The sequence below is a fragment of the Canis lupus genome, chromosome 4 (assembly GCF_048164855.1).
Source record: "Canis lupus baileyi chromosome 4, mCanLup2.hap1, whole genome shotgun sequence".
Lineage (NCBI taxonomy): Eukaryota > Metazoa > Chordata > Mammalia > Carnivora > Canidae > Canis > Canis lupus.
This window is the reverse complement of record NC_132841.1, coordinates 67272722-67298656: the sequence shown is the minus strand read 5'-3', so window position 1 is coordinate 67298656 and position 25935 is coordinate 67272722. Positions and strand designations below refer to the sequence as shown.

The 25935-nt window shown below is 41.1% G+C and overlaps 1 protein-coding gene across 5 annotated transcripts; it reads right to left on the bottom strand.

Annotated features, from left to right (window-relative positions):
• Positions 1 to 5679: 5679 nt before the first annotated feature.
• Positions 5680 to 25805, bottom strand: TMEM267 (transmembrane protein 267). Of its 5 annotated transcripts, XM_072824695.1 has the most exons (6): positions 25340 to 25460; positions 23212 to 23330; positions 17959 to 18011; positions 17028 to 17228; positions 11201 to 11588; positions 5680 to 8141 (listed from the first exon to the last, which is right to left on the bottom strand). In XM_072824695.1, exons 5-6 carry the CDS (start codon positions 11510 to 11512, stop codon positions 7806 to 7808), a joined length of 648 nt encoding a protein of 215 aa, XP_072680796.1. In that variant the 5' UTR covers positions 11513 to 11588; positions 17028 to 17228; positions 17959 to 18011; positions 23212 to 23330; positions 25340 to 25460; the 3' UTR covers positions 5680 to 7805. The 5 variants fall into 5 exon arrangements, with proteins under 5 accessions (XP_072680796.1, XP_072680797.1, XP_072680798.1 ...); XM_072824696.1 differs by lacking the exon at positions 17959 to 18011; XM_072824697.1 differs by lacking the exons at positions 17028 to 17228; positions 17959 to 18011; positions 25340 to 25460 and adding an exon at positions 25651 to 25805.
• Positions 25806 to 25935: the final 130 nt, after the last annotated feature.

Here is a 25935-nt window from a genome sequence, read left to right as displayed (position 1 = left end):
GGTTACTCAGCAAACAGTAAGGGTGGGGAAGAAAGATAAGGGCCATGGTCGGGTTAGCACCCCAAGATTGACTCCCATTTGAACTGCTGGTAAGATGAGAAAGTCCATGGGGATTCCTGGGTGGCTCAGCAGTTTGGCATCTGCCTTCGGCTCAGGCAGGCCGGGATGGAGTCCCACGTGGGGCTCCCTGCATGGAGCCTGCTTCTCCCTCTGCCTGTGTCTCTGCCTCTCTCTCTCTCTCTCTCTCTCTGCCTCTCATGAATGAATAAATAAAATCTAAAAAAAAAAAAAAAAAAAGATGAGAAAGTCCATCCCTTTCATGAACATATCTTTGCACTGGTTGCTTGTTAACTAAAATCCTGGGGCCACTACCCTAAGGTGTCATTTGCCTCAACTGAGCATTCTATGTGAATGGTAAGTGATAAATGCCCAAATATGTCCTGATTTGTCTTTTTAAAAATTTATTTATTTATTTTAGAGAGACAGAGAGAGAGAGAGAATGGTGTAGGAGGAGGGGCAGAGAGAGAGGGAGGGAGAGAACCCCAAGCAGACTCCCTGCTGAGCGTGGAGCCCAGTGCGGGACTTGATGTCACCACCCTGAGATCATGCCCTGAGCTGAAATCTGGAGTCAGATACTTAACCAACTGAACCACCCAGGTGCCCCCAAATGTGTCCTAATTTCAAGGCTTCTCCCCTGACCCTTGTGAGGGTGTAGATGCTGAAGAAGCTGAAGACCAGGACAGGAAAAGCATTTGGCCTTTGCCACCACGACGCATTGTGATAACCACCAAAGAGAAGGGCACAGAGGATTGAGGTGGAGCCTCGCCCTACCTGGGAGGCTACACTGAGAGGGTTAAAATGATCTGCAGGCAGGGTGCACTTGAGGTGGGTCCCCAGGGACGAGTAGGAGCTGTATGGACACCTAGGTGGGGAAGGGAAAGCCCTGCAGCCAGAGGGAGTAGGCGGCAGGCCAGAGCTCCCCGCAGAGGCTACCAGCCAAGGCCAGAGGCCGCATCCCTGGTTTGCATAAGGTAGAGGTGATTTTGCTTAGATACCACGTCTAGTGTGTTAATCTTAGGTCGTAAGCAGGCCAAGTTCAGGAGTCTGGGGCCCTGAGCGCGCAGGCGGCCGAGCCTCTCCTCTTCAGCACCCGGTGGGAGGCCACGTGGCTGCACCACCTCAAAGAGAGTGCGGGAGCTGAGCTCTCCTACAGCCTCCAGGAAGAAAGGCCAACAGCGTCGAGCCAACCTCTGGCTGAGACCTTTCAATGCTCCCACAGCACCCATGAGAGACACAAACAGAGAGGCAGAGACGCAGGCAGAGGGAGAAGCAGGCTCCCGGCGGGGAGCCCGGGGCGGGGCTCGATCCCAGGACCCCCGGGTCACGCCCGGAGCCGAAGGCAGATGCTCAACCGCTGAGCAACTCTTAACCGAGTAGAGGAGCTGTTCCAGGCCTCACCCTGATCAGAGGACCGCGGCCCTCAGGCTTCACCTCTGTCCCGCCTCAGACACCCTGACCCGGCCAAGCTGAATTCCCTGCAGTCCTACCTGCGTGCTGTCACTCGGGGCTCTGGTAGCTGCTCTTCCCTCTGTCTTCAGGGACTTCCCACCCTCTTCCCATCAACTTCCCTCTCCCCTTCACTGGAGCCCCCTGCTTTTCTGTCAGCTTTCAGGGAGTTCAGAGCCCCATGGGACTTGAGAGGCCTCTTATTGCCCCACTTATGCTACAGTGCAACGGCCTGTCTCCTGTATGTCTCCCCAACTAGCCTCAAGGTTCTTCTAAGATCGAGACTGTGTGGTTCACCATTAGAGCACTACTTCTTAATGCAAGGCCTGCTGCAGAGTAGGAACACCTGAAACGCTTGTTGAGTGGCCAACTGAACCAATGCTGCACGAGGGAAACATCGTATTCATTTTCACCCAAACGAACTATGGACGTTTAATTGGCCTAGGCTTTTATGAATTTAAATCCTGTTTTTTTCCCCATGGAGAATAAAGAGTTCATATAAAGATTCAATAGCTCCACATGGAGAAAATAGAGGACAAATAGAACCACAATGTCAAGCAAAGGAAAAAAGGACATTATTTTCCCAAGAACAAACAACTCTGGGAAGGCACGCTGGAGGTTATCTCTGTAGAACTTGGGGAGCGCCACCATCACTGGGACAAGGAGCTGGCATTATAGAGAGTTAGAGCAGGAAGAGAGTCTTGGAAGGCATTTGACCTATTCCTCATTGGCTCAAAAAAGGGCTTGTGACTTGTCCAAAGACACCAGGGCTAGATTCTGGTCCAGTGCACAGGATTCGAGAGGGGTCTTAGGTATGTGGGAGGTGTCTTGCTGAGACCCATTTTGGGCTTCCGACATACAGAGCTGTAAGATAACACTGGTTTTAAATCATTGAATTCATGGTAATTTGTTATAGCGGCAAAGAAGAGTAATACTGGACACACGCAGGCACGTACCCTGCATACCCCTAAGCAGGCCAAGTAGACAGGCATCCCAGCTCTCTTCTATTCTTTCTTCTCACTCTTTCGTAGTACTTTTACCCTTTCAAAGATCCCCTGAGTTTTATTTTAATTCAATTTCACTTGGATTGACCAGTAGAGATGGGAACAGGGGGCTTGCAGAGTGATTGGCTCTGGGCCTCACACCTGAGGAACAGCAGGGCCCTTTTCAGCAGGAGGATTGGCCTGGGCCCCGTGCCACCCTACATGAAGCCGGACTGACAGAGAGCAGTCCCGTGCCAATCTGTTTAGAATCTAGAGAATCCCTAGAGTCTCTGCTGGCCAGGAGACCAGGCCCAGCACTGAGGGACTATTGTTACAGACCCTGGGCAAACAGCCGTGGCAGTCCAGGAAGCGGGAAGGGTGGTATTTACACATGGTTCTCCATGAAGTGCAGGGCCTCTAGAGCACACAATGGGGTCCTTGTAACAGGGTCTCTCACGAATACTCCAAAAAGCTCCAACCATTCCCTCGGAGTGCATGCAAAAGCTGAGGGTAGTGAGGTAGGACCAGTGTCATTTAGATGCGTTACACCTGCATGTGGTCTGTTCTGGAACCACCATCCCACGTTTCATACTTTATTTAGCCTCACCTGGATATCTAGGGAAAATTTTCTCTCTGCCTTCCACTTTAGGTGCGTGGCCTGGGAACCTGAGTGGTGCTTAAATTAAGTCAAATGAATATTGAATGAGAAGGGGTGTGTGAATTCAGATGGGTGTTCTTTGAAAGCTCACACAGAGTGCTGAGGGGGATCAGAATGGGTGCTAGAGCCTGAATCTGACATTCCCCTCTAGTTGCCAGATACAGAAGCAACATTACTTAGTGCCGCGGGGTATGTAAGCCAAACAACTCCTTGCAAGTCAGGCAAGGGGTAAAATGCCTCAGAAACACTTTAATTATCATTATTCCAGGGAAGTAAAGAAATGCCAAGGGGATACGTGTGGTAATGCCTTGGGTTTACGCGAAATGCAAAGTAACTGTGGAGATTGAGTGTCAATACGAGTTTCTCAGATCAGTGGAGTGCTGTGAGCTTCCTGGCTTGGGGCTGGATCTAATATGGGCAGATGTTTTGAGGCTTGGTTTGTCCAGTATGATGTTTGAAAAAAAAAATTCAGTGGTGAGCAAAGTATTATTAAATACCCAGATGAAGCTAGATAGCAGGCCAAGTCGGTGGGGTTTCATAACAACTTTAAAATGTGTGGCCTGAAGTAGATCTGGGGAAAAGCAGACTATGTGGATTATTCTGGATTGGCTAATTGGATAGTACACAAGGCCAATTGGGCATTAGAGTGTTGAAGTGGTAAGCAGTAACCCATAGCACTGCAGAGGTTGGATAAGGACTGAGTTAAATGTACCTAGTGGAGGACTGCAGGACCTGATGGCAAAGGAAGGTTGAGGAAAATTCTAGATATCAATAAGGCAAAGAGTTGGCTCAAGGAGGAGGAGGAGAGAGAATGCAGTTAAAGAAACAGGATGGGTTTCCAGGCATGGTTCTTCAAGTGTGGTTCCTGAACAGCAGCGTCCTACTGTCAACCTAAAATTGTCACGAGGCAATAATCAAGAATGTTTATTTGGGATCAAAGAATTGCAGTTCAGGGTACACAAATTTGGGTAGTAATGCAAATAGTGTGCCATTAGAGAGCAAAGTCAGAGGTGTTTAAAGGAAAAAGGAAAGTTTGTATAGGCTGTATACAAAGAATTTTTTTATTGGTGTTGAGGGCAGAAAGTTTTTTTTTTATTTTTTAGATTTTATTTATTTATTCATGAGAGACACACAGAGAGAGGCAAGACATAGGCAGAGGGAGAAGCAGGCTCCCTGCAGAGAGCTGATGGGGACTTGATCCCAGGACCCCGGGATCACAACCTGAGCTGAAGACAGATGCTCAACTGCTGAGCTGCCCAGGCGTCTCCAGAAAGCTACCCTGACCCAATAGAATTGGTTGCCAAGGCTATTGCTAAGCAAAGTCTCCTACTGTAGCAAGATGCAGGTGTTCAGGTCCAGTCCTTAGAATATTTTTGGTTTGCTCCAGTTCAAAAGTTCAAGTTTCCACCAGTGAGGATATGCAAAAAGCCTGCATCCACTTTTATACTTCTTGACATGTTACCTCATTTCATTTCACCTTTCACAATATCAACTGGGAACTTGTTGGAAATTCAAATTCTTGGGACCTACAGAGTCAAAACTCTGGAGTTAGGTCTTAAGCAATTCCTGCTCTAACAAGTCTTACAGGTGATTCTAATGTATGTTAGAGTTTGAGAGCCAGGGGTCTAGAAAAAATAAATGTTTGAGATCTCAGCAGAGAGCAATATCCTCTAAAAAGGAGGTACAGAGAACTCTTATGCTGGTGCATGGCTGATGTGATGTGATGAGTCAGTGGTTAGAAGAAGGGAATATTCAGGTGAGTCATCTGATGATTGAGGGTAAAATCAAGGGTTGGAATAAAAGGAAAAAAGAGATCCAGGTGCTCATATCATCAAAGAAAGTGAAAGTGAGTTTTAGAGGGTAGCATGTGAGGGTGAAGATTGAGGATGAGTAATATCAGTTGAGATATCAAATGAAAGAAACAGAACTATGGTGAATAAAAGGTTTAGCCATGACAACAGTGAGCAAGGACCAGAATAGTCCCTATTTCCTCTCCTCTTTAGTTGGGAAAATGGGAAAAACTGGGACGCCTGGGTGGCTCAGTGATTGAGTGTCTGCCTTCGGTTCAGGTCGGGATCCTGGGATCCGGGGATCAAGTCCCTGCATCAAGCTCCCAGCAGGGAGCCTGCTTCTCCCTCTGCCTGTGTCTCTGCCTCCCTTTGTGTCTCTCTCATGAATAAAAAAATAAAATCTTAAAAAACAATGGGAACTAAGTAATTGTTCCATTAGCCAAAAGAAAAAGGAGCCAGAGAGTGTCCACCTGATTTGGAGGTAGTGATGGTGACTGCCTAAGCTGAAGAAAGGAGGTGAGGATACATGGGAGTTTTAATTTAGCCCACCACTTAAAGGAAACTAAGCTTGAGGATGAGTAGAAAACAGTTAAATGGCGGAAGTTCTTCTGAGTGGCTAGCATAACTAACATGGCCCAAGAAAACAGTAGACTGGAAGGTCACATCAGTGGACCAGCCTCCATTAAGTGAATGAAGGACATCTAGTGGATGGATAAAACAAATACATGCAAACAAGATATAATCCAATTTTCAATATAATGTATTGACACAAACTCTTTCGACAAGATAAAAAAAAAATGGTGGCATGGGAAGTTGGCTGTTATATTTCCACAGGTTACAACCACAGCTGTTACAGACCATGTAGAGGACAAGGAACATTTCTGATGGGAGAAGCAGAAATAAAGATAAACCCACACTTAAAATCTGCAGCTATTGTTCAAGCAAGGAGTCATGGTCAAGGTGAATTTCCATTCTAATACAAAAAGTTAGGACAGCCCCCAAAATGCCAGTGTGACATTATTAAATAAGGCTGTATATTTTAATGGCATTCCTTTAATATTGAGAAAGAAAAAAAGTAGAGTTTTATAATTCAGTCAGAAAAAGTGATATAAGATATATGCTTTATTCCCATGGATTTCTGAAATTATAGATTTAAAAAAACTCTACCTTGTTCAAATTTACCCCTGCTATTTAATATTATGACAACCAAACTGACACAATCATTGCTCCCGAAAGAACAGGTTATAACATCTAATACATTGCAGCCAATTGGTTAACAACAAAAAGAAAAACTAAAGAACATGAACTTTTACAACAATTTACAGAGCTCTTTTTTTTTTTAACTTAATAAATAAGAAAAATATGCTTTGGATAAGGCATTGCTTCAGCATTTCTCAGAGAATAAGGCACACAATCACTAGCATTACAAATCACAAATGTGTAAGAAAATCTCGACAGCAAATGGTACCTAGGATACTTAAAAAAAAAAAATCAAGTGCCTTCAGGGCACTGACTTTTATAACAAAGTAACATTAAACTATGAAAATGTAAAATTTCACAGCAACTAAATTTTCCTTCTCTAATAAAGGTCAATCATTTTTAACAGATCAACCTGAAAGAACAAAGAAAAAGCAAATTTCCTAAAACCCCTTCATTTTCAAAAACATGTTTCGTCTCTCAGTATCAGGCAGACATTTTTAAAATTACTTAACAATATATTTTAAAATAAGTGAGCAAATAAATTGATAGCAACTTAAACAACTTTAATGGCACATTCAGGAGTTTACATTTGAAACAACATTACTGGTAAGTCTTTTTTAGTGCCAAATCCAATTGCATGGTTATAAGCCAAGTATCAATATTTTGTTAATTTTTAACAAATACTTTGCTAAATTTAGTTATGTTTTTCAGAACAGTTAAAACCTTAACACATGAGAGTTTTGGGCAAGGATACTGAAAAATAATACTTGAGTAGGATGTTACTACAGCCATTAAATTACAATAATTATTTCCTAAAGTGATTCCTGAAACAATAATCTAGATCTACTGTTAGTATCTTTTATGAGTATTATAATTATTATCTTTTATGAAAATTATAATTTCTCACAAGGGCACCAAAACAGACTCTGCCAGTAATCACGACTCACTAAAGTACTTGGCTGATCAAACTTCATTCAGGATCAACATACATGAAATAAAGAAATGGGAGTGTTCACTATACATCTTATTCATGATCTAATTTATTTTGGCTGTTTCACTATTTTGGTATCTCAGGAAAATGCTGATACAAATGCTGACTTTACAAACTAGTTGCCCTAGGATTTGATCTGTTTTTCCTCCTGAAGTGGCCTGCCTTAAACAAATACCTCCAGAAAACTTAACTGGATGTCAATCTATTAAAGCTATTAGTAAAGCCAGGTAAACAGAAGAAACATCATCAAAAAAAAAATGTATCATGGAATAAATGAAACTCTAATATTGTACTACAGTGTTAGAGAAGAGAGAATTATGACAAGACATGGTTTTTTAAGTGTACATGCTGGGGCACCTGGGTGGCTCTGTCAGTTAAACGTCTGCCTTCAGCTCAGGTCCTGATCAGGTCCTGGGATTGAGCCCTGCATCAGGCTCCCTACTCAGTGGGGAGTCTGCTTCTCCCTCTCCCCCTGCTATTCCTCCTGCATGTGCTCTCTGGCTCTGTCAAATAAATAAGTAAAATCTTTTAGAAAAAAGTGTACATGCCTCCTGAGCAAGAGGATTCAGGAATTATAATAATATAATATGTTGTTGAAAATTCATTTGATAGTGTCAGCTACCCTTAATTATCATTGTCTGAACCATTTGCTTCTCTAAGACTGACATACAGTTACCTCATACATCAATATGAATTCCATGTTTTGAAGACATCATTTGTCTGGTCCCTGTTAAATACATAATGAATGAACAGATGTGAGGTAAAGAGGAGGTGATTATGACATAAAGCCAGAATGGCAGTGGAGAAGTTTTTCCAAATGGGCATATCCACAAGCCATGACGAACTCCATCTCGGATATGATGTGAGGTCCAGGATATAAACAGCATCCAGGGAAGAAAGCACCATGAGTCTTTGAGCTTGAAAAGGTGCATAGTAAACTTCAGGGTCAGGGCCACAACTGGTATCACAGTAGAGCAGTGAAGAAAAGGTCTTCGTGGAAGAGTCAAAGCAGCCTGCCGGGGAAAGCAGTAGCTAGTATCATTTCCTTCTTGGCAAACAACATTTTAAAAAAGAATCTTTTATTTATTTATTCATGACAGGCACAGAGAGAGAGGGAGGCAGAGACACATGCAGAGGGAGAAGCAGGCTCCGTGCCGGGAGCCCCATGCGGGATTTGATCCCGGGAATCCAGGATTATGCCCTGGGCAGAAGGCAGGTGCAAAATCGCTGAGCCACCCAGGGATCCCTGGCAAACAACATTTTATAGATGCTTCTTAATATTCTAAAATATTTTCTAGGAGTCTATTAGAAATACAATGGATTAGTGCCGCCTTCAGTCCAGGGCGTGGAGTCCCACGTCAGGCTCCCTGCATGGAGCCTGCTTCTCCTCTGCCTGTGTCTCTGCTTCTCTCTCTCTCTGTGTCTCTATGAATAAATAAATAAAATCTTAAAAAGAAAAAGAAATATACAATGGAAACATTTTCTATGTCACCTCTGGACACATTACATCCATTTCATAGAAAGCAAATAAGATATGAGTAGGACATTCTTTGCATTAACAATTAAATCAAGATCTCGAGAACATAGCGATTAATTTTTTAAAGTTTCCTGGTATTTGCTTAGAAAAGTCACAATACAAATGTAATTTATATTCCAAATGTATGGTTTATGTAAATTTGGAGTTTTAGAGAATTAGCTGGGCCTCTAAGCATTGAAAAAAAACTACAACCAAATAAAATATCCTTCTACTAATAAAGGCACAAAGGGGAAATATTTTTGTTATCAACACTTCATATTAGCCTTGAATATTTTCAAAATGCACTTAACATTTAGGAAGATATTATTTTTAAAAGATTATATTTATTTATTCATGAGAGACACACACACACAGAGGCAGAGACACAGCAGAGGGAGAAGCAGACTTCATGCAGGGGGCCTAATGTGGGACTCGATCCCAGGACTCCAGGATCACGCCCTGGGCGGAAGGCAGGTGCTAAACCATTGACCCACCCAGGGGTCCCAGAAAGATATTATTTTAAATAAGTATTATAAAGTTGGGTTAAACTCCAGTAAAAATTTTAAACCATTACAAAAAATGTATTCACTAACTAAACAAATAAAAATTTAAGACTTAACCCCTGACTCTTTTTTTTTTTTTTTAATTTTATTTATGATAGTCACAGAGAGAGAGAGAGAGAGGCAGAGACACAGGCAGAGGGAGAAGCAGGTTCCATGCACCCGGAGCCCGATGTGGGATTCGATCCCGGGTCTCCAGGATCGTGCCCTGGGCCAAAGGCAGGTGCCAAACCGCTGCGCCACCCAGGGATCCCCCTGACTGATTCTTGAGTAAGGAAGTTTTTTTTGTTTTTGTTTTTGTTTTTTAAATTTTATTTATTTGACAGAGAGTGAACAAGCAAGCAGGGGCAGAAGTAGGCAGAGGGAGAGAGAAGCAGGCTCCCCCCAGAGCAGGGAGCCCAATGCGGGGCTTGATTCCAGGACCCAGGGATCACGACCTGAGCCAAAGGCAGACGCTTAACCAACTGAGCCACCCAGGCACCTCTTGAGTAAGGAAGGTTTTGTTCTCACATACTCTAAAGGCTAATTTTCAATTAGATAATTTCTAAATAACATGGAAGTTGAGGGCAGTGAAGACTGCCTAAACCCGAATCTCCCCACACATTATAGACAGGGCAAATAAAACTATACCAAACCCCACTCAGCATAGACAGAAGTCAGAGAGTGCCGCAAATCCTAACGTATTAAAATACACACATCAGTGTGCTTTCTCTCCCACCATAAACCAGGAAAGGTGAGGGGACCTAAGATGGATCTACAATTACCACTGGAAAGAGAAACAATGAAAAGGGTCCTGGTTGATCAGAGCACTGGCTACAAAGCAAGGACTTAAATATGTGCATGAGTCAAAGCTTTAAAAAGCACTGGTTCTGGGGGAGAAGATGGCAGAATGGAAGGGACTGGAACCATTTGGACAATGGGTGGTAAAGAGGAAAAGGAAAAGTAAAAAAAAGAAAATTAGGAACCTGTAAAAAAATTAGAAGGCACAACCTTCTCACCACATTAAAATACAAGGCATCCCTTAAAGAGATTGTGCCTTGCCACTGTGTGAAGTCACAGGATCCTTAAACCAGTGTCTTTAGCTCCCACCTACAGACTGATCATCAGAGTTTATGCTACATTCTTCTTCCTTCTCCCTCCTCCATATTTTTAGCTGTTTTATTTCTTTTTTTAAAAAATATTTTATTTATTTATTCATGAGAGACAGAGAGAGAGGCAGAGACACAGGCAGAGGGAGAAGCAGGCTCCATGCAGGGAGCCTGATGTGGGACTTGATCCTGGGTCTCCAGGATCATGCCCTGAGCCAAAAGCAGGCACCAAACCGCTGAGCCACTCAAGGATCTCAGCTTTTTATTTTCCACTTGGCCAGAACACATCACGTTCCTGTATTGTTATTCCACCCTTGTCTCCGCACTGTATCATGCTCCTCAACAGCAGGGCGGGACAAGAAAGCCTGAGGAAATCCCTACTCGGAAGATAGCAAGCGTCTGAAGTTGACGTGATTAGCACGGACTCTAGATGTCCGAAGGGAAACGGACTCTACACCATCATTTATGAAGTCTACTTATTTTAATAGATACTAAAGATGTATGCATCTGGGATCCCTGGGTGGTGCAGCGGTTTGGAGCCTGCCTTTGGCCCAGGGTGTGATCCTGGAGACCAGGGATCGAATCCCACGTCGGGCTCCCGGTGCATGGAGCCTGCTTCTCCCTCTGCCTGTGTCTCTGCCTCTCTTTCTCTCTCTGTGTGACTATTGTAAATTAAAAAAAAAAAAAAATGTATGCATCTTTGGCACTTTGTGATGCCAAATAACTTGATTAGCAATATGTTTGTTCACCTTCAGGGAAGTACTAAGTGATGAAAAAAACTGGATGAATGGGCTTTCTTATTTTAAAATAAGGATAGTCTTCTCTAGCTCTAAAATGATCTCTAGATCAATATAATGGTGGTAAAGAAAAATTAAAGACCAGAAAAATTAAACATATATGCTTCTTACCTTTAAAGATAAAGATCCAGCTAGAAAAAAGTGGTCTACATCAATAACAGAGGCTAAAAATCCAGCTAAAATGATTTCTCCAAAGTCAGTTGTCTTCTTGACTCCAATGACAACCGCCCACAACCACATGCCAATCACGCAATGTACTGCGTTATCTGAGAGAGCTCGAAGCCAGTCATTTTGCTGAATTATTGAAAACTGAAGAAGTCTGTCGGCTACCAGGCAAAATATCCCCAGACCAAGGCTAGAGATAAGAGACTCAGTGCTACAAGACTGGAGTAAAGCATGGGTCTTCTCAGCCTCAGATGCCATCACAGACAATACATCAGTATATACTAAAAGCCATGAGGAAACAAACCACTTATTCTTGTGTACATTCCCAGACACCCTAAAATAGAAAGCAGGGGAAAATATTAATGCCATATAACATTTAAACAAAACAGTATTAGCAATAATTTCATAAATACAAAACCCAGCTGTAAAAATTGGTATCTTTTTTAAACTGTCGTCAGTTTTATTTTTCCCAACTTCATTGAGATATAATTGATATATAACACTTTCTAAGTTTAAGCTTACACTGTGATGATTTCATATAGACATACTGCAAACGGATTACCAAATAAGGTTAATCTCTGTCACCTCAGACAGTTACCTTTTTGTGCATGTGGAGAGAACGTTAAGACTACTCTCTTAGTAAATCATAAATATAAAAAAATTGTACTTCTTATATGTTGTGTACAATATGCCACGCAGCCCAAAGAGAACAGGTTAGCTTTATTGCAGGAACAACAGATTACATGATAGTATGTATCCAGGCGAATTTAAGAAAGCCTACCAACTGTAATCTATTACTTTGAAGTCATCAAATAGTTCTCTCAGCAGTGTGTGCCACATGGTAGTGGGCATCCATTGCGTCTCTGTATCCATCAACTATCTCCATACTTCTGAAAACAGCATCTCCTTTCCTTTAGGAAAATTGTTAATCACAATACCCAAACTCTGGTGCTGATCAATTAGAATTCCCTCTCTTATCAGTAGTAGTAATTACTTAGTAATTACTAATTAGTCATCATTTTCCAGTAGTGATTAGACTAGGGTGAATAACCTAGTGATTAAGGTGACCCAGGCTAGGCCAATCAGACTTCCTTCTAGAACTTTCCTAAGTGGAGCTGGTAGGGGATAGCTCCTTTCCTTCTTACAGACCTGGGCTCCACTACATGGAACAGCCTAAGAAAAAAGAACCATAAAAAAGAAGAAAGAAAGAAAAGAAAGAAAAGAAAGAAAAGAAAGAAAGAAAAGAAAGAAAGAAAGAAAGAAAGAAAGAAAGAAAGAAAAGAAAAGAAAAGAAAGAAAGAAAAAGAAAGAAAGAAAGAAAGAAAGAAAGAAAGAAAGAAAGAAAGAAAGAAAGAAAGAAAGAAAGAAAGAAAGAAGAACCATAAAGACATCCACAACTCAGGTCCAATCTTTAAGTTTCTCAGAGCTGCCCTAGTTCAAGCAGCTTACCCTTTACTTCTATGAGCTACCCCCACATTCTTCCAACAAATCCTCTTTTTTTTTCTGTTGCCTCTAATCACAGAACTTTAACTGATATAAAAATGGCAATCATAATTCTGTGCTGAGTGCTTACCTGGCATAGAATACTAAATCAGTTATTCAGTTACAGTTATCAATATTATGTGATACCTGAAGTTTTTGATTTGCATTATTTTAATTTTGAGACTAAAGAATAACTAAATGGGGATCCCTGGGTGGCACAGTGGTTTGGCGCCTGCCTTTGGCCTGGGGCACGATCCTGGAGACCCAGGATCGAATCCCACGTCGGGCTCCCTGCATGGAGCCTGCTTCTCCCTCTGCCTGTGTCTCTGCCTCTCTCTCTCTGTGTGTGACTATCATGAATAAATAAATAAAATCTTAAAAAAAAAAAAAGAATAACTAAATGATGTATTAAGAATAATTCAACTTCTATTCTGTAATAAAAACTATTCATAGCTCATTAAATATATTCTAAAATTTACAGGGAAACACAAAAGATCTAGAATGGGAAAATAATTTGGAAAAAGATGAGCTAAGCTGAAGGACTTAACACACTGTCTGACTTCAAGTCTTACAAAGCTGCCGTAATTAAGACAGTGTGGTATCGGTATAAAGATAGACAGAGCAATGAAACAGAAAAAAAGTGGGACCAGAAATAGATCCACATAGGAGTGTCTGGGTGGCTCAGTCAGTTGAGCACCTGACTCTTGATCTCAGCTCAGGTATTTTATTTTTAAATATTTTATTTATTTATTCATGAGAGACACACAGAAAGAGGCAGAGATGCAGACAGAGGGAGAAGTGGACTCCCTACAGGGAGCCTGATGCAGGACTTGATCCCAGGACCCAAGGATCAGGACCTCAGCCAAAGGCAGATGCTCAACCACTGAGCCACCCAGATACGACTTAGCTCAGGTCTTGAGCTCAGGTTTGTGAGTTCAAGACGCATGTTGGACTCCACACTCAGTGTGGAGCCTACTTAAAAGAAAAGAAGAGAAAAAATAAATTAAAAAGAAACAGATCCATGTATACACTGTCAATTGATTTTTGACAAACATGCAAAAGCAAGTAAATAGAGAAAAGACAGTCCTTTCACCAAATGGTGCTAGAACAACCGCATCGACTGCAAAAATAATGAACTTCAATCCATATTTGACTCCATATACAAAATTTAAGTCAAAATGATCAGACTTAAAACATAAAATAGGGGCAGCCCGGGTGGCTCAGTGGTTTAGCGCCACCTTCAACCCCGGGCCTGATCCTGAAGACCTGGGATCGAGTCCCACATCAGGCTCTCGGCATGGAGCCTGCTTCTCCCTCTGCCTGTGTCTCTGCCTCTCTCTCTGTGTCTCTCATGAATAAATAAATAAAATCAGCAAAATAAAATAAAATAAAATAAAATAAAATAAAATAAAATAAAATCTTAAAAAAAAATAAAAATAAAAAAGACATAAAACTACAAAAATTCTGGAAGAAAACAATATTTTTGTGTCCTTGGGTTATGCAAAGAGTTCTTAGAAGCAACATCAAAAAGGTCGATCTGTTTTGTAAAAACTGATAAATTGAACTTCATCAAAATTAAGAACTACTGTTCTTTGAAAGACAATGTTAAAAGAATGAAAAGATAAGCCACAGACTGGTAAAATATATTAAAAAAGAGAAATAAAACTAATACAAAAATGGGCAAAAGGTCTGAAAAGATACTTTACAAAGAGGATATACAGGTGATCAATAAGCACATGAAATATGCTCAACATCATTAATCATTAGGGAAATGCACATTAAAACCACAACGAGATACAAGGCATACCTATTAGAATGCCTAAAATTAAAGACTTTTCTCAAATGTACAAAAGATGTGGAGCAACCAGAACTCTCATACATTACTGGTGGAAATGTAAAATGATAAACCACTTTTCAGTTTCTCATAAAGTTAAATATACTTCTATCATAGATTCAGTCATTCTACTTCTAGGTATTTACCTGAGTAAATGTGAGCTTACATCTACACGAAGACTTGTACATGATTGTTAATAGCAACTTTATCTACATTAGCTTAGACCCGGAAACAACTCAACTGGATAAACAAAATATAGAATAAAAAGAAACAAAAAAGTGATACCTAAAAAAAATCGACGAACCTCAAAATAATAGTGAAATAAGGCAAACCAAAAAGAAGAGAGAGTACATAGTCAAAACCCATGGAACTATACAACACAAAGAATGAAGCCTAATGTAAACTGTGGACTTCAATATACCAATGTTGGTTTATTAATTGTGACAAGTGTAACACACTAATGCAAAACATTAGTAAAAGGGAGGAATGTGTGTAGAGGAAGAAGTAACATATGGGAATACTCTGTACTATCTGCTCAATTTTTCTGTAAACCTAAAACTGCTATAAAAAAGAAAAGTCTTAATTTTTAAAAAGTAAATAAATGAAGCAAGCATGAGAAATGTTATAATTGTTTAGTATAGGTAATAGATATACTATTGTTCATTATACTATCTTCTAGTTTCCTACATGTTTGAAATTTTCATTTATAAATGTTTTTAAAAGAATATTTAACATGATTCCATTTATATAAAATTCTAAAAAATGGAAACCAATTTAAGTGACAGAGAGCAGACTGGGATAGGAGAGGCCAGAGGGATTAAAAAAGGGGCATAAGGAAACTGTCAGAACAGATGTGTTCATTATCTTGATTGTGGTGATAGTTTCATGGTTTATAGTTTCATATATACATCAAAATGTATCAAAATATACATTTTAAATATGTACAGTTTATTATGTGTCAGTTATGCCCCAACAAAGATGTTAAAAAGTTAGGAAAATATACTATATTGTCAATAACAACAGCAGGCTTTCATGCAAAAGGAGCCCTCTAAAAAACAAGAGGATATGGAGATGAAAAGCCTGATTGCCCAAATAAAAGCTCAACAGGAACCATGCACAGTAAAATGAATGCTTCAAAAAACACAGTAAGTAAGAACGTTTTCCAAAAGCTTGATGGGAAAAAAAAAATGAGAGTTGAACACTGAAAGAAAAAAAAAAAGATAAATTCCCTTAGAGTTTCCAAATCCTGTCCCCCACCAAAAAAAAGTTATCTGCAAAAGGAGAATGTAATTTATATCAATAATAAATGCCAAAATATTGTGAAGCAACATTTATAAAGCTCTGAGAGAAAAAGGATCATGACCGTAGGATTCTACATGAACTCTATTATGGCACCTCTGTAACAATCATGAATTTCAATAGTTTTGCCTTAGAAATTATAATAGCGAGGTGCCAGGGTGGTTCAGTCAGTTAAGCATCTGCCTTCAGCTCAGATCATGATCACAGGGTCCTGGGCATCTGGCTCCCTGCTCAGCCAGGAGTCTGCTTCTCCCTCTCCTCTGCCCCTCCCCCTGCTCATGCTCTCTTTCAAATAAATAAGTAAAATCTTTAAAAAACCTCTCTTTTTTTTGGCGGGGGGGGGGTCCCTAGGTGGCTCAGCAGTTGAGTGTCTGCCTTTGGCTCAGGGCGTGATCCTGGGATTCAGGATCAAGTCCTGCATCAGGCTCCCTGCGAGGAGCCTACTTCTCCCTCTGCCTGTGTCTCTGCCTCTCTCTCTCTCTGTGTCTCTCATGAATAAAAAAGACTTTTTAAAAAAAGATTTTATTTATTTATTCATGAGAGACACACAGAGAGAGAGGCAGAGCGAGAGGCAGTTCCCTGAGGGGAAACCAATGGAGGACTAAATCCTAGGACCCGGGGATCACAACCTGAGCCAAAGGCAGATTCTCAACCACTGAGCCACCCAGGTGCCCCTCAAAAAATCTTTAAGAGAAAAAAAGAATTTATAACAGCTATATATGATTTCTGGGGGAAAAAGAATGGAAGAACAGGACTTCTAAATCTCTAGGGAGAGAGAAGAGGAATAAAGAAACCTTGATCAGTACAGCAAAACAGAAAATGGGGAAAAAAAAAAAGAGAACTTTACTGTCACTCTGACCCCCTAAAGAGTAAAAGAGACCAATCATCAAACACAAATACCACAATAAATGTGGATGTATCAAATTTATCTATAAAGAAATAGATTGGGACAAAAGGAAACATCCAAATTATTGTTCATAAAAAATATTTCAAACAGTTTCAGCAATATATAAAATAAAGAAATAAGAAAATATACAAGCCAAATAAAGCAGCCATCGTAATACTAATATCAAATATAGATTCATGGCAAAGGACTCAGTGGGGCTAAAAGGGATAAAATATTCAAGTCATAGTAAAGTTATATGAGAAAATGCTTACAGGGCACTGGGTGGCTCAGCTGGTTAAGCGTCCGACTCTTGATTTCAGCTCAGATCATGATCCCAGGGTCGTAGGATTGAGCCCAAAAGTCAGGCTCCATACTCAGAGTGAAGTCTGCTTGCAAATCTTTCTCCTCTCCCTCAGTGCCTTCCCACCCCCCATGCTCGCTCTCTCGCTCTCTCTCTCGCACTCCTGTGCTCTCTAAAAATAAATAAAATCTTAAAAAAAAAGATGCATACGTGACAAACAGCAAAACAGTAAGATATGCAAATTAAATCAAGTAGCCAAAAATAGGTGTAGATAATCTGAATAATATAAATTTGATTTCATACGCAGGTCTAAAATTACAAATTTTACATGGAAAACACATTCTCTCTAAATGTCCATGAAACATTTACAAAAGTTAACTACCCATTTGCTCATCCATAAGAAAAACGTCCACAAAATCTAAAAACTGGAAATGTTCAGGCCGAATTCTCTGACCACATTGCAATACAATTCATTTCTAAATTGTTAAAAAAAAAAAAATAGAGTGGCCTAGTTAGCTCAAAGAAACTAAGCTTAAATGGTGGTGCAAATAATACCTTTAGAGCCAGGAGACTTGTTTTGAAGTATCTACGCTCTGTGCACATTTCAGGAAGGAAAACAAAAGTTCAGAGAGCAAGGACTCTGTTTATTATTATACCTTTCACACATACTAAGTGCTCAATAAGTGTTGAATGAAGTCATGAAAATTCTTCATTCACTGTATCTGTTATCCAGAAGGTATTGCAAATTAAATACTTTAATGGCATTTAGTAAAATGTAACATCCATTCCTGGGATCTGCATTTTTAGCGAGTATGAATACCAGGTAATTCTTATATTCACTAAGCATTGTGAGAAACACTAGTTTATCAGAAACAAAAATGATGAAAACCAAGAAACATTACCTTAAAAGTTAGAAACAGTATAGCTATTAGAATATTGTTCTGGCAGTTTCACTCTAAGTAATGAGGGAAGGGAGGGGCAGGGAGGGAGTGGGGAAAGAAAATGTATCATTACTTCACCAGGAAGAAAAAGGTAATTGCATCAGTTTGCAAGTAAACCCACAGCCTATTAAAGAGAATCCACTGAAAAGCATTAGAATTTAAATTGCACAGGGTGCCTGAGTGACTCAGATGGTTAAGCATCTTTCAGCTTCAGTCGTGATCTCAGCGCCCTTGGGATCCAGCCTGGAGTCAGGCTCCCTGCCCAGTGGGGAGTCTGCTTCTCCCTCTCTCAGCCTCTCCCCGCTGTTCATGCGATCGCTCTCTCTCACTGTCTCAAATGAATAAATAAAACCTTTTAAAAAAAGAATTTAAGTTGTAAATGATGGCTAATTCAAGATAAATACTAATCTTTATAATATACAAGCAATCATCATAAGAAAAAAATGGGAAAAAGAATGTTCACAACAGCAATAAAAACCCAAACACCAAGGAATAATCTAAACAGGAAATATTTATGAAGAAAACAACAAAGTTGTATTAAAGAACACAAAAGATCAATCAGTTCTTTAGAGCTCTGGTGGCTTCATACTATATTGATTCAGCTTAGCTGGAAGCACATTTTTCAGAATTCCCTTCCTTGTGAAGTTCTTATATAGTTCTTCCTTGCATCGTAGTGATGACTGTAGGAGGCACCGTGCATGAGACCAGGGAAGCAGAAGTGAAGCAGCAGCCACATTTGGCAGTGAGCCACACTTGCAAGTCCAGTGCCAGACACACTGTAGAGCTTGCCCATGATCTGTTAGCTCTCCTTGTTGGCGTGGGCAAACGGGCTGGCCTGCAGCTCCTTCGGCTTCTCCAAATGCCAGGTCTGCATGTGCAACCCCAGCGTCAAGAGTGCTAGCCTCTCCTGCCGATCACCCACAGCATCAAAACTGGAGTTGATGAGAAGCCAGAGCAGATTCCATCCTGTCCTTGCTCTCCTCCACATCCGCATTTCCTTCTTCAATGTCTGTCTAGTTGATCTGTAACCACTTCAGGCTTAACAACAGACTCAGGGGCAGGAGTCTGACCAGACTGCTTTGCCAGCCCCCACAATTACAGGTCTAACCCCTGCATAAATCTTGCATTCTTTAGGAGGCAAAGTAGTTCTGCTTCTTTGATGGAGCTTAACTATACAAGAGCCAGAGCATTTTATTGAGTAAGAAGAAAACACTGATGGTATTATTATTCTCAAATGGAACCTATAAATTTAGTATCATTCTAATTAAAATCATGAAGGGATTTTCTTGTAGGCACCTCACAAAACATTTCTAAATTTCACTTAAAAGAGTAAATGCCAATAAACTTGAAAAAGCGGAGTAATGGGTGCCTGAGTGGCTCACTTTTTTGGGTGTATGCCCCCTGGCTTAGGTCATGATTTCAGGGCCCTCGGATCAAGCCCCACATCGGGCTCCTCCTTGGCAGAGAGTCTGCTTCTCCCTCTTCCTCTCCCTCTGTGCTCTCTCTCACACTCTCTCAAATAAAATCTTTAAAAAAAGAGAAAGAAAAGCAGAGTAATATGAGTACTGAAAAGTGAATGCAAAGTCCAGAAATCGATTAAGTGTGTGAATGGGGAATATATATATAACTCTAAATTGGTAGAGGAACAATTATTAAACTCAGATCCTATATCAGTTAGGGTTCTTTTTTTTTTTTTTTGTTAGGGTTCTTAAGTGCATGGAAAAGAAAACACTTTGGCAGTAAATGCAAAAAAAAATTTATTAAAAGGGTATTGGGAAATCACAGATTTGCCAGGTTGTAAAAATGAGGCCTCAAAGTTATGCCTCAAGCACCTCAGTGAAAATGACACCAGACAAACTGGTCTGGTGAAGACCTCCCTACTACTGAGACCACCTTACACTGCCTAACACTTGTCACTAGATATTACCACTGGCTTTGTGCCACAGCTGCACTATCTGCTGCCACCATGGAAGACTCTTGGCAGTACATTTATTTGATCCCAATACAAATTTTGGAGTGGGGCAGGGTATGTGTCTGATTGGCTGGGCTTATATCACATGACTAGCTGCAAGGGAGGTTGGAAAAGATAGAATTTGGCCTTTTCAGCCTATATTGTAGAAAGTGGGCTCTTTGTTTCTTCCACTTGCATTAGAACAGCATGCTCACAAATATACTATGCTGGATAGGAAGTGAGGAGTCCACACTAGTAGTCAGTTAGGTTTTAATTGCCAAGTAATACTGGAGAGAGTCAATCATCAGATGAAACCTGAAATTGGGTCATCTGCTTTCAATCTGTGCAATGCATAGTTTAATATGGTAAAGCTGTTTAATCAAACAACTCTAGGTTTTAAAATGTCACATTCACATAGACTAGAGTTTTACAATATAATAGGATGTTTCCCCGGTTAAATTAAGAAAGGGAATCAGTTTCATTGACTAGCTCCCTGGAAAACTTCTTTGATTAAACAGCTTTTGTAATCAGTTTGGTTATCAAATTTGGGATATTTACATGACTTTGTAAACTGACTTCTACATAGTTCAGCTAGCTTGACTTTTAGAGAAGAGCTCAAAATTATTTTTTAAATGTTGAAACAGGGCAGCCTGAACGGGGGGGGGGGGGGGGGGGGGGGGGGGTGCTCAGCTCAGCGGTTTAGTGCCACCTTCAGCCCAGGGCCTGATCCTGGAGGCCTGGGGTTGAGTCCCACGTTGGGCTCCCTGCATGGAGCCTGCTTCTCCCTCTGCCTGTGTCTCTGCCTCTCTGTCTCTCATGAATAAATAAATAAAATCTTTAAAACAAACATACAAACATACAAATAAATAAAATGTTGAAACACAGGACTACCTAAGAATGTAAAACTTATATATGGCAAAGTTAAAGACAAATGGAGGAAATTTAGAACCTTTATGATGGGGAAAGATTCAAATTTTACTTTATTAAGGGATCTTAAAATTAAGAAGGAAAAGTAAGTATCCCAATAATAAAGTGGGCAATGTCTATGAAAAGGCAATCTGGAAAGGGAAGAAATACAAATGATAAAAAAAATTACAGGTTTCAATTTTATTAGCAATCAATTGAATTTAAATTAAAACAATGAGATTTCAATGTAAATTGATAAAAGATTGCTAATGCTGTTAGTAGTGGTAGGGAAATGACCCTTCACGTTGTGTATTAGCAGGATTATAAATTGGTATAATTTTCTAGTGGATAATTTGATAATATGAATCAAAAATCCTTTAAAAATGAACAAATATTTTTAAAAAGGCTTTATTTATTTTAGAGAGAGCACACAAGCAGGGAGAGGGATAAAGGGAGACGGAGAAGCAGACTCCCCATTGAGCAGGGAGGCCTACATGGGGCTCAACTCTAGGACCCTGAGATCATGATGTGAGCTGAATGCAGACGCTTAACTGAGTCACTCAGGTGCCCCAAAAATGAGCAAATATTTTTGACTCTGCATTTTCAATTATAGGAATTTATCCAAAGAAAATAAGTAGATTTAAATACAAAGAATTACATATGGATATTCAGCATTAGCATAGTTTATAAGGAAAAATTAGAAACTCTATGTCCCAAATATAAGACCAGTGAAATAAATGCCACACAACTATGGAGCCATTAAAACAAACAAACAAACAAACAAAAAACTATTCTCATCTTTATTGACATGAAAAGATGCTCAACATATTAAAATTTTAAATGTAGCCTATAAAATATGTAAAATTTTAATTTTGGTTAAAAATACATACATACGCTGCATATTTAAAAATATAAGAAACTAACTGTTCACTTGGCTTGCATTTCACTCATGGGCTTAAATATGATCAGTACTTTCTTCCCCTTTCTTTGGTTCCCTAAACATTTTCTTTTCTTTTTTGTTGTTTTTTAGAGAGAGAGAGAGAGAGAGAGAGACAGAGCATGCAGGCAGGGGTGAGGGCAGCAGATGGAGAGGGAGAAAGAAAATCTTAAGCAGACTCCATCCATGCTCAATGTGGAGCCCGACATGGGGCTACACACAGGGCTGATCTCATAACCCTGAGATCATGACCTGAGCCAAAATCAAGAGTTGGACGCTTAACGGACTTATCACCCAGCCACCCATAATTTCCTAAACATTTTCAATGTCTTACTATTATGGCCATAAGACAAATAAAGCTACTCTGAAGTTAGTCAGAAGCATTAAACAGCTCAGACCATGATGCTACAGTCAGTCTTTTAAAAGCATTTTTGAAAAGTAGAAACATACTTAAAACTTTATAAATATGTACTAATAAAAATATTAAAATTTATATCAATAAACATTAATAAAACTCTGTAAGTCAAATTAATAACATAAAAATAATTTATTCACATTTATGTATTAGTTGGCCCAAAGTCTGTACAAAAGATTTATATATTTCCAGGTGAAATAAAGTTATATAGATTCCTTTAATTCTTTCATATTGTGAGGAAGACTTGCTTTGCATAGAACTGTTTTGTTAATGATAATGGGATCTACAACAAACCTCAAATTCTCGGTCATTTGCAATAATGAAATTGTTCTGAAAATCACTAAGATTGGGTTAAAGTCTACGGACTCTTCTAGGATTCCACACACTTTCAAGCAGGAGTTATAACCAAAATCTAAAAAAATGCAAAAGATATCCCCAGGGTCATGAATCCTTTCTATACACCTCAGGATTTTCAATCATTTGTTTCTACTTTACAAAATAAACTCTTGACACTGGCATGGATAAAGAAGTTAACATGTTTAAAGGTTCAGTGCATATAATTTTAAAGTACATGAAATATCCCTTTGAACCAAGGACAGATGCCAGTATTCACTTAGCTGGAGGGGAACTGGGACACATAAATTTCAATTAATGACCAAGCCAGAGAGGTGCTACACTAAGCAGCAATATCTCCCTCCTTCAGTAAGCTGTGGCGTGCAAATCAGCCTAAAGAAAAAAGGCCGCTTAGGTTGAAGAGTGTAAGAATGTAGGCTGGACACACATAGAAGCTCAACAGAAAAGCTCTCCTGCCACTCAAACTATGCTCATATATTTATTACAAACTCATTTCCAGATCTTATCCCAGAAAGGGAACAAAAATAAAAAGTCATTATTCACTTAATTGCAAACTGCATGATGCCACTATAAAGCCACTGCATTACATCCATCCTCTTTTACTCTTGAAACAATTTTTACCACCCCAAAATATATTTAAATGTTACTAACCTTGTGTTTTACATAAGTTCAGATTCTAAAAAGATGGGGTGGCTAAAGACGTGTTACAAGCAAAGTGAAACATCAAAAGATCACTTCAAGTACTTAAATGATGATCCAAATTTAGTGACCTGAAAAAGAAAACCTTATTGTTCAACTATATTATGGTTTATGAATAGGAACAAATACATATAATGGGATAGGACAAAATGCACTTTACAAGTGAGAGGTATAAAACAGCTTGCTGGATAAGAGGGGAGCAAAAAGCTAATGAGTGAATGTGGAAGTAGATCCCTCAGCCCCCATCAAGTTTTTAGATGCCCGCAGCCCTGCAAACATCTGGACTACAACGGCATGGGCCGCTGAGCCAGAATCACTCAGCTAAGCCTCTTCCAAAGTCCTAGGCCCACAGACATAGTAAGATAATACTTGTTAAGTGTTTAAGCCTCTAAGTTTCGGGGTAATTTGTCATACAGTAATACATATCTAACACAACACTATTTCCATTTTTACAATGGTGTAATTATGGTCCCAGAAACACAATTCTGACATCTATTCCACTCCAACTGTATTAGTGCAGATATTTAACATCGCTGGCTTAGATTCTGAGTATGAGGATAAGAAAAAAAAAACAAAACACTTTTTGAGAAAGAACTTTACTAAGTATACCGCCTTTTATTTATTGTCTCTGATGAGGACGTCCAAGTGTACCCATTTTTCTTCATACCTTTTTCTTCCTTTTTCCACTTCCTACCCCTCCCCTACAAATAGAATGGACTCTGGAACCTCAAAAACTACAAAATAACTTTATTCTACATGCTTACTTTTGTTGGGAAGTTTCCTTAATAGTAATTACAATTCTCTTTTAACCTTGCCATGCATAAAATCTAGTGTGAAGGCATCTAATAATAAATGTTTCATTATGCAAGTACAAAGGGTAAGCAGGTAAGCATCTCTCAGCCTATGAACTAAAAATATCTGGAGGATGACTTCTCGTCTCCTAACGCCCATAACAAGTCCTTATGACTCGCAGCCACTTTCTACGATGGCCAAATTGTCACACCCCATCCCGTTTCAGTAAAATGCCATCAACTATGGGATCTTTAAAGTACACAGAGCAGTAATATTTGCTTTCCTTAATTCCACAAACATAATTAGCCAGTTACTTTAATTACACACTACTGTGCAGTTTGTTACTAATCTCAGACAAATCTTTCTGCCAAAACAACGAACAAATTCTCAACGTAAATAGCATCTGCTTCACTCTCCCTTCACACAAATATTTACAAAGACCTGAGGTAAAGGCAGCCCATAATCTGGTAACTACCTTCAGTACAGACTTTACAAACAAGTCTTCTTCAATGTCAGTGCTGTGAAAGTTAATTTATTTTTTAAATTAATTTTTTTTCTTTTTTTTTTTTTTTTTTTACTGTTTCAAATACATTTAATCTCCAAAGAGGCGGTTTCTCAAGCAGGTAGGAAGCTTGATTTTAATTTTTAAAAGTAATCTCAACACCGAAGATGGGGCTGAGGCTGGAACAGACTCCGCCGCCTGAGCCGGCCAGGTGCCCCTAATCTATTTAATTTTTTAATGCTAGAATACCTAAAGCAGATGCTAGATCTTTTTTTTTTTTTTTTTTTTTTTTAGATGCTAGATCTTAATGCGGCTAATGTGCCAAGGAGAGAAGCACAAACCCTGCTCACTTGCACAGAAACTTTATATAGTCTGAATAGGAGATGTTTAGTTCCTACACCACTAGGAATAAAACATGCAGTTCCGAATTTAGACATCTATCGGGGGCTCAGCAAATTCCCCGAATCATCCCTTCCGAAGGCTGGTGTGATGCAACACGCCGGGCGGGCGGGCCTCGCGTTAGGAACCCAGCCCTCGCCAGCGGCGTAGGGACCCGGCGCACCTGCGCGCTCTCCCGCCCGCGGGGTCCGGGGCGCCGGGGCAAGGCGGCAAGGGGCCAGGGCGCGACCCCCGCCGCCCCGGGCCGGGCCGGGCCGAGCCGAGCCGAGGAGCCCACCGGCGGCCCGGGACCGCCCGCCGAGCACACCCCGCTGGCTCTCGGGGCCCGCGCGCTCGCCGCCCCTCACGCCCTCCCCACTGGGACCTGGAGCCAGCCCGGCTTCCCACCTCGGGGCGCAGCTCCGGGGCGTCCGCTCGGCCCCCCGCCGCCCGGCCGCTCGCCGAGCTCAGCCGCGCCCGCGTCCGGCTCTCCCGGCTGAAGCCCGCGGCGCGCTCGGCGGCCCCGCCCCTCCGCCCCGCCCCCCCGCGGCCGGCACCACAGAGACGCGGGCCGCCGGCCAGAGGGGCTCCAGCCCGGAAGGTCGGCGCAGAGGACGCCGGGATAGTGGCCCCCCTCCTGGCCGACGAGCGCGGGTAGCTCGGTGTTTGGTGGCGCCGGTGCTCTCCTGAGCCTTCCCCGCCGTGCCCCGTTAGGAGACCTTTAGGAAGCGGGGTGGGAAGGCAAGTGCCTCGTCGGCCTCCTCCGTCGAACCTGACGTTGGCGGCGCCGTGTCCCAGCCTCGGCCGCCGACAGACCCGCGACGCACCGCTGCTGGCGGCCGGGAAGCTGGGGACGCCGCAGGGGCGTGCGGGGTGCGGGGTGCACGGGCCTGCGCGCGGACGCCGAGAGCCGCGGGCCGTCCGGGCCGGGCCGATATCCGGCTTCTGTGCTCGGTCTTTGGGTGGGCTCCGGAGGCGTTCAGGCTGCGGGGGCCGCCTCCCCT

Bases quoted from the DNA above. Each gene is read 5' to 3' on its own strand.
- TMEM267 (XM_072824697.1), bottom strand. From the start codon at position 11,512: ATGGCATCTGAGGCTGAGAAGACCCATGCTTTACTCCAGTCTTGTAGC. The intron at 8,142-11,200 runs GTAAGAAGCATA...TTTCCCCGGCAG, and splicing joins CTGGATCTTTATCTTTAAAG to GCTGCTTTGACTCTTCCACG.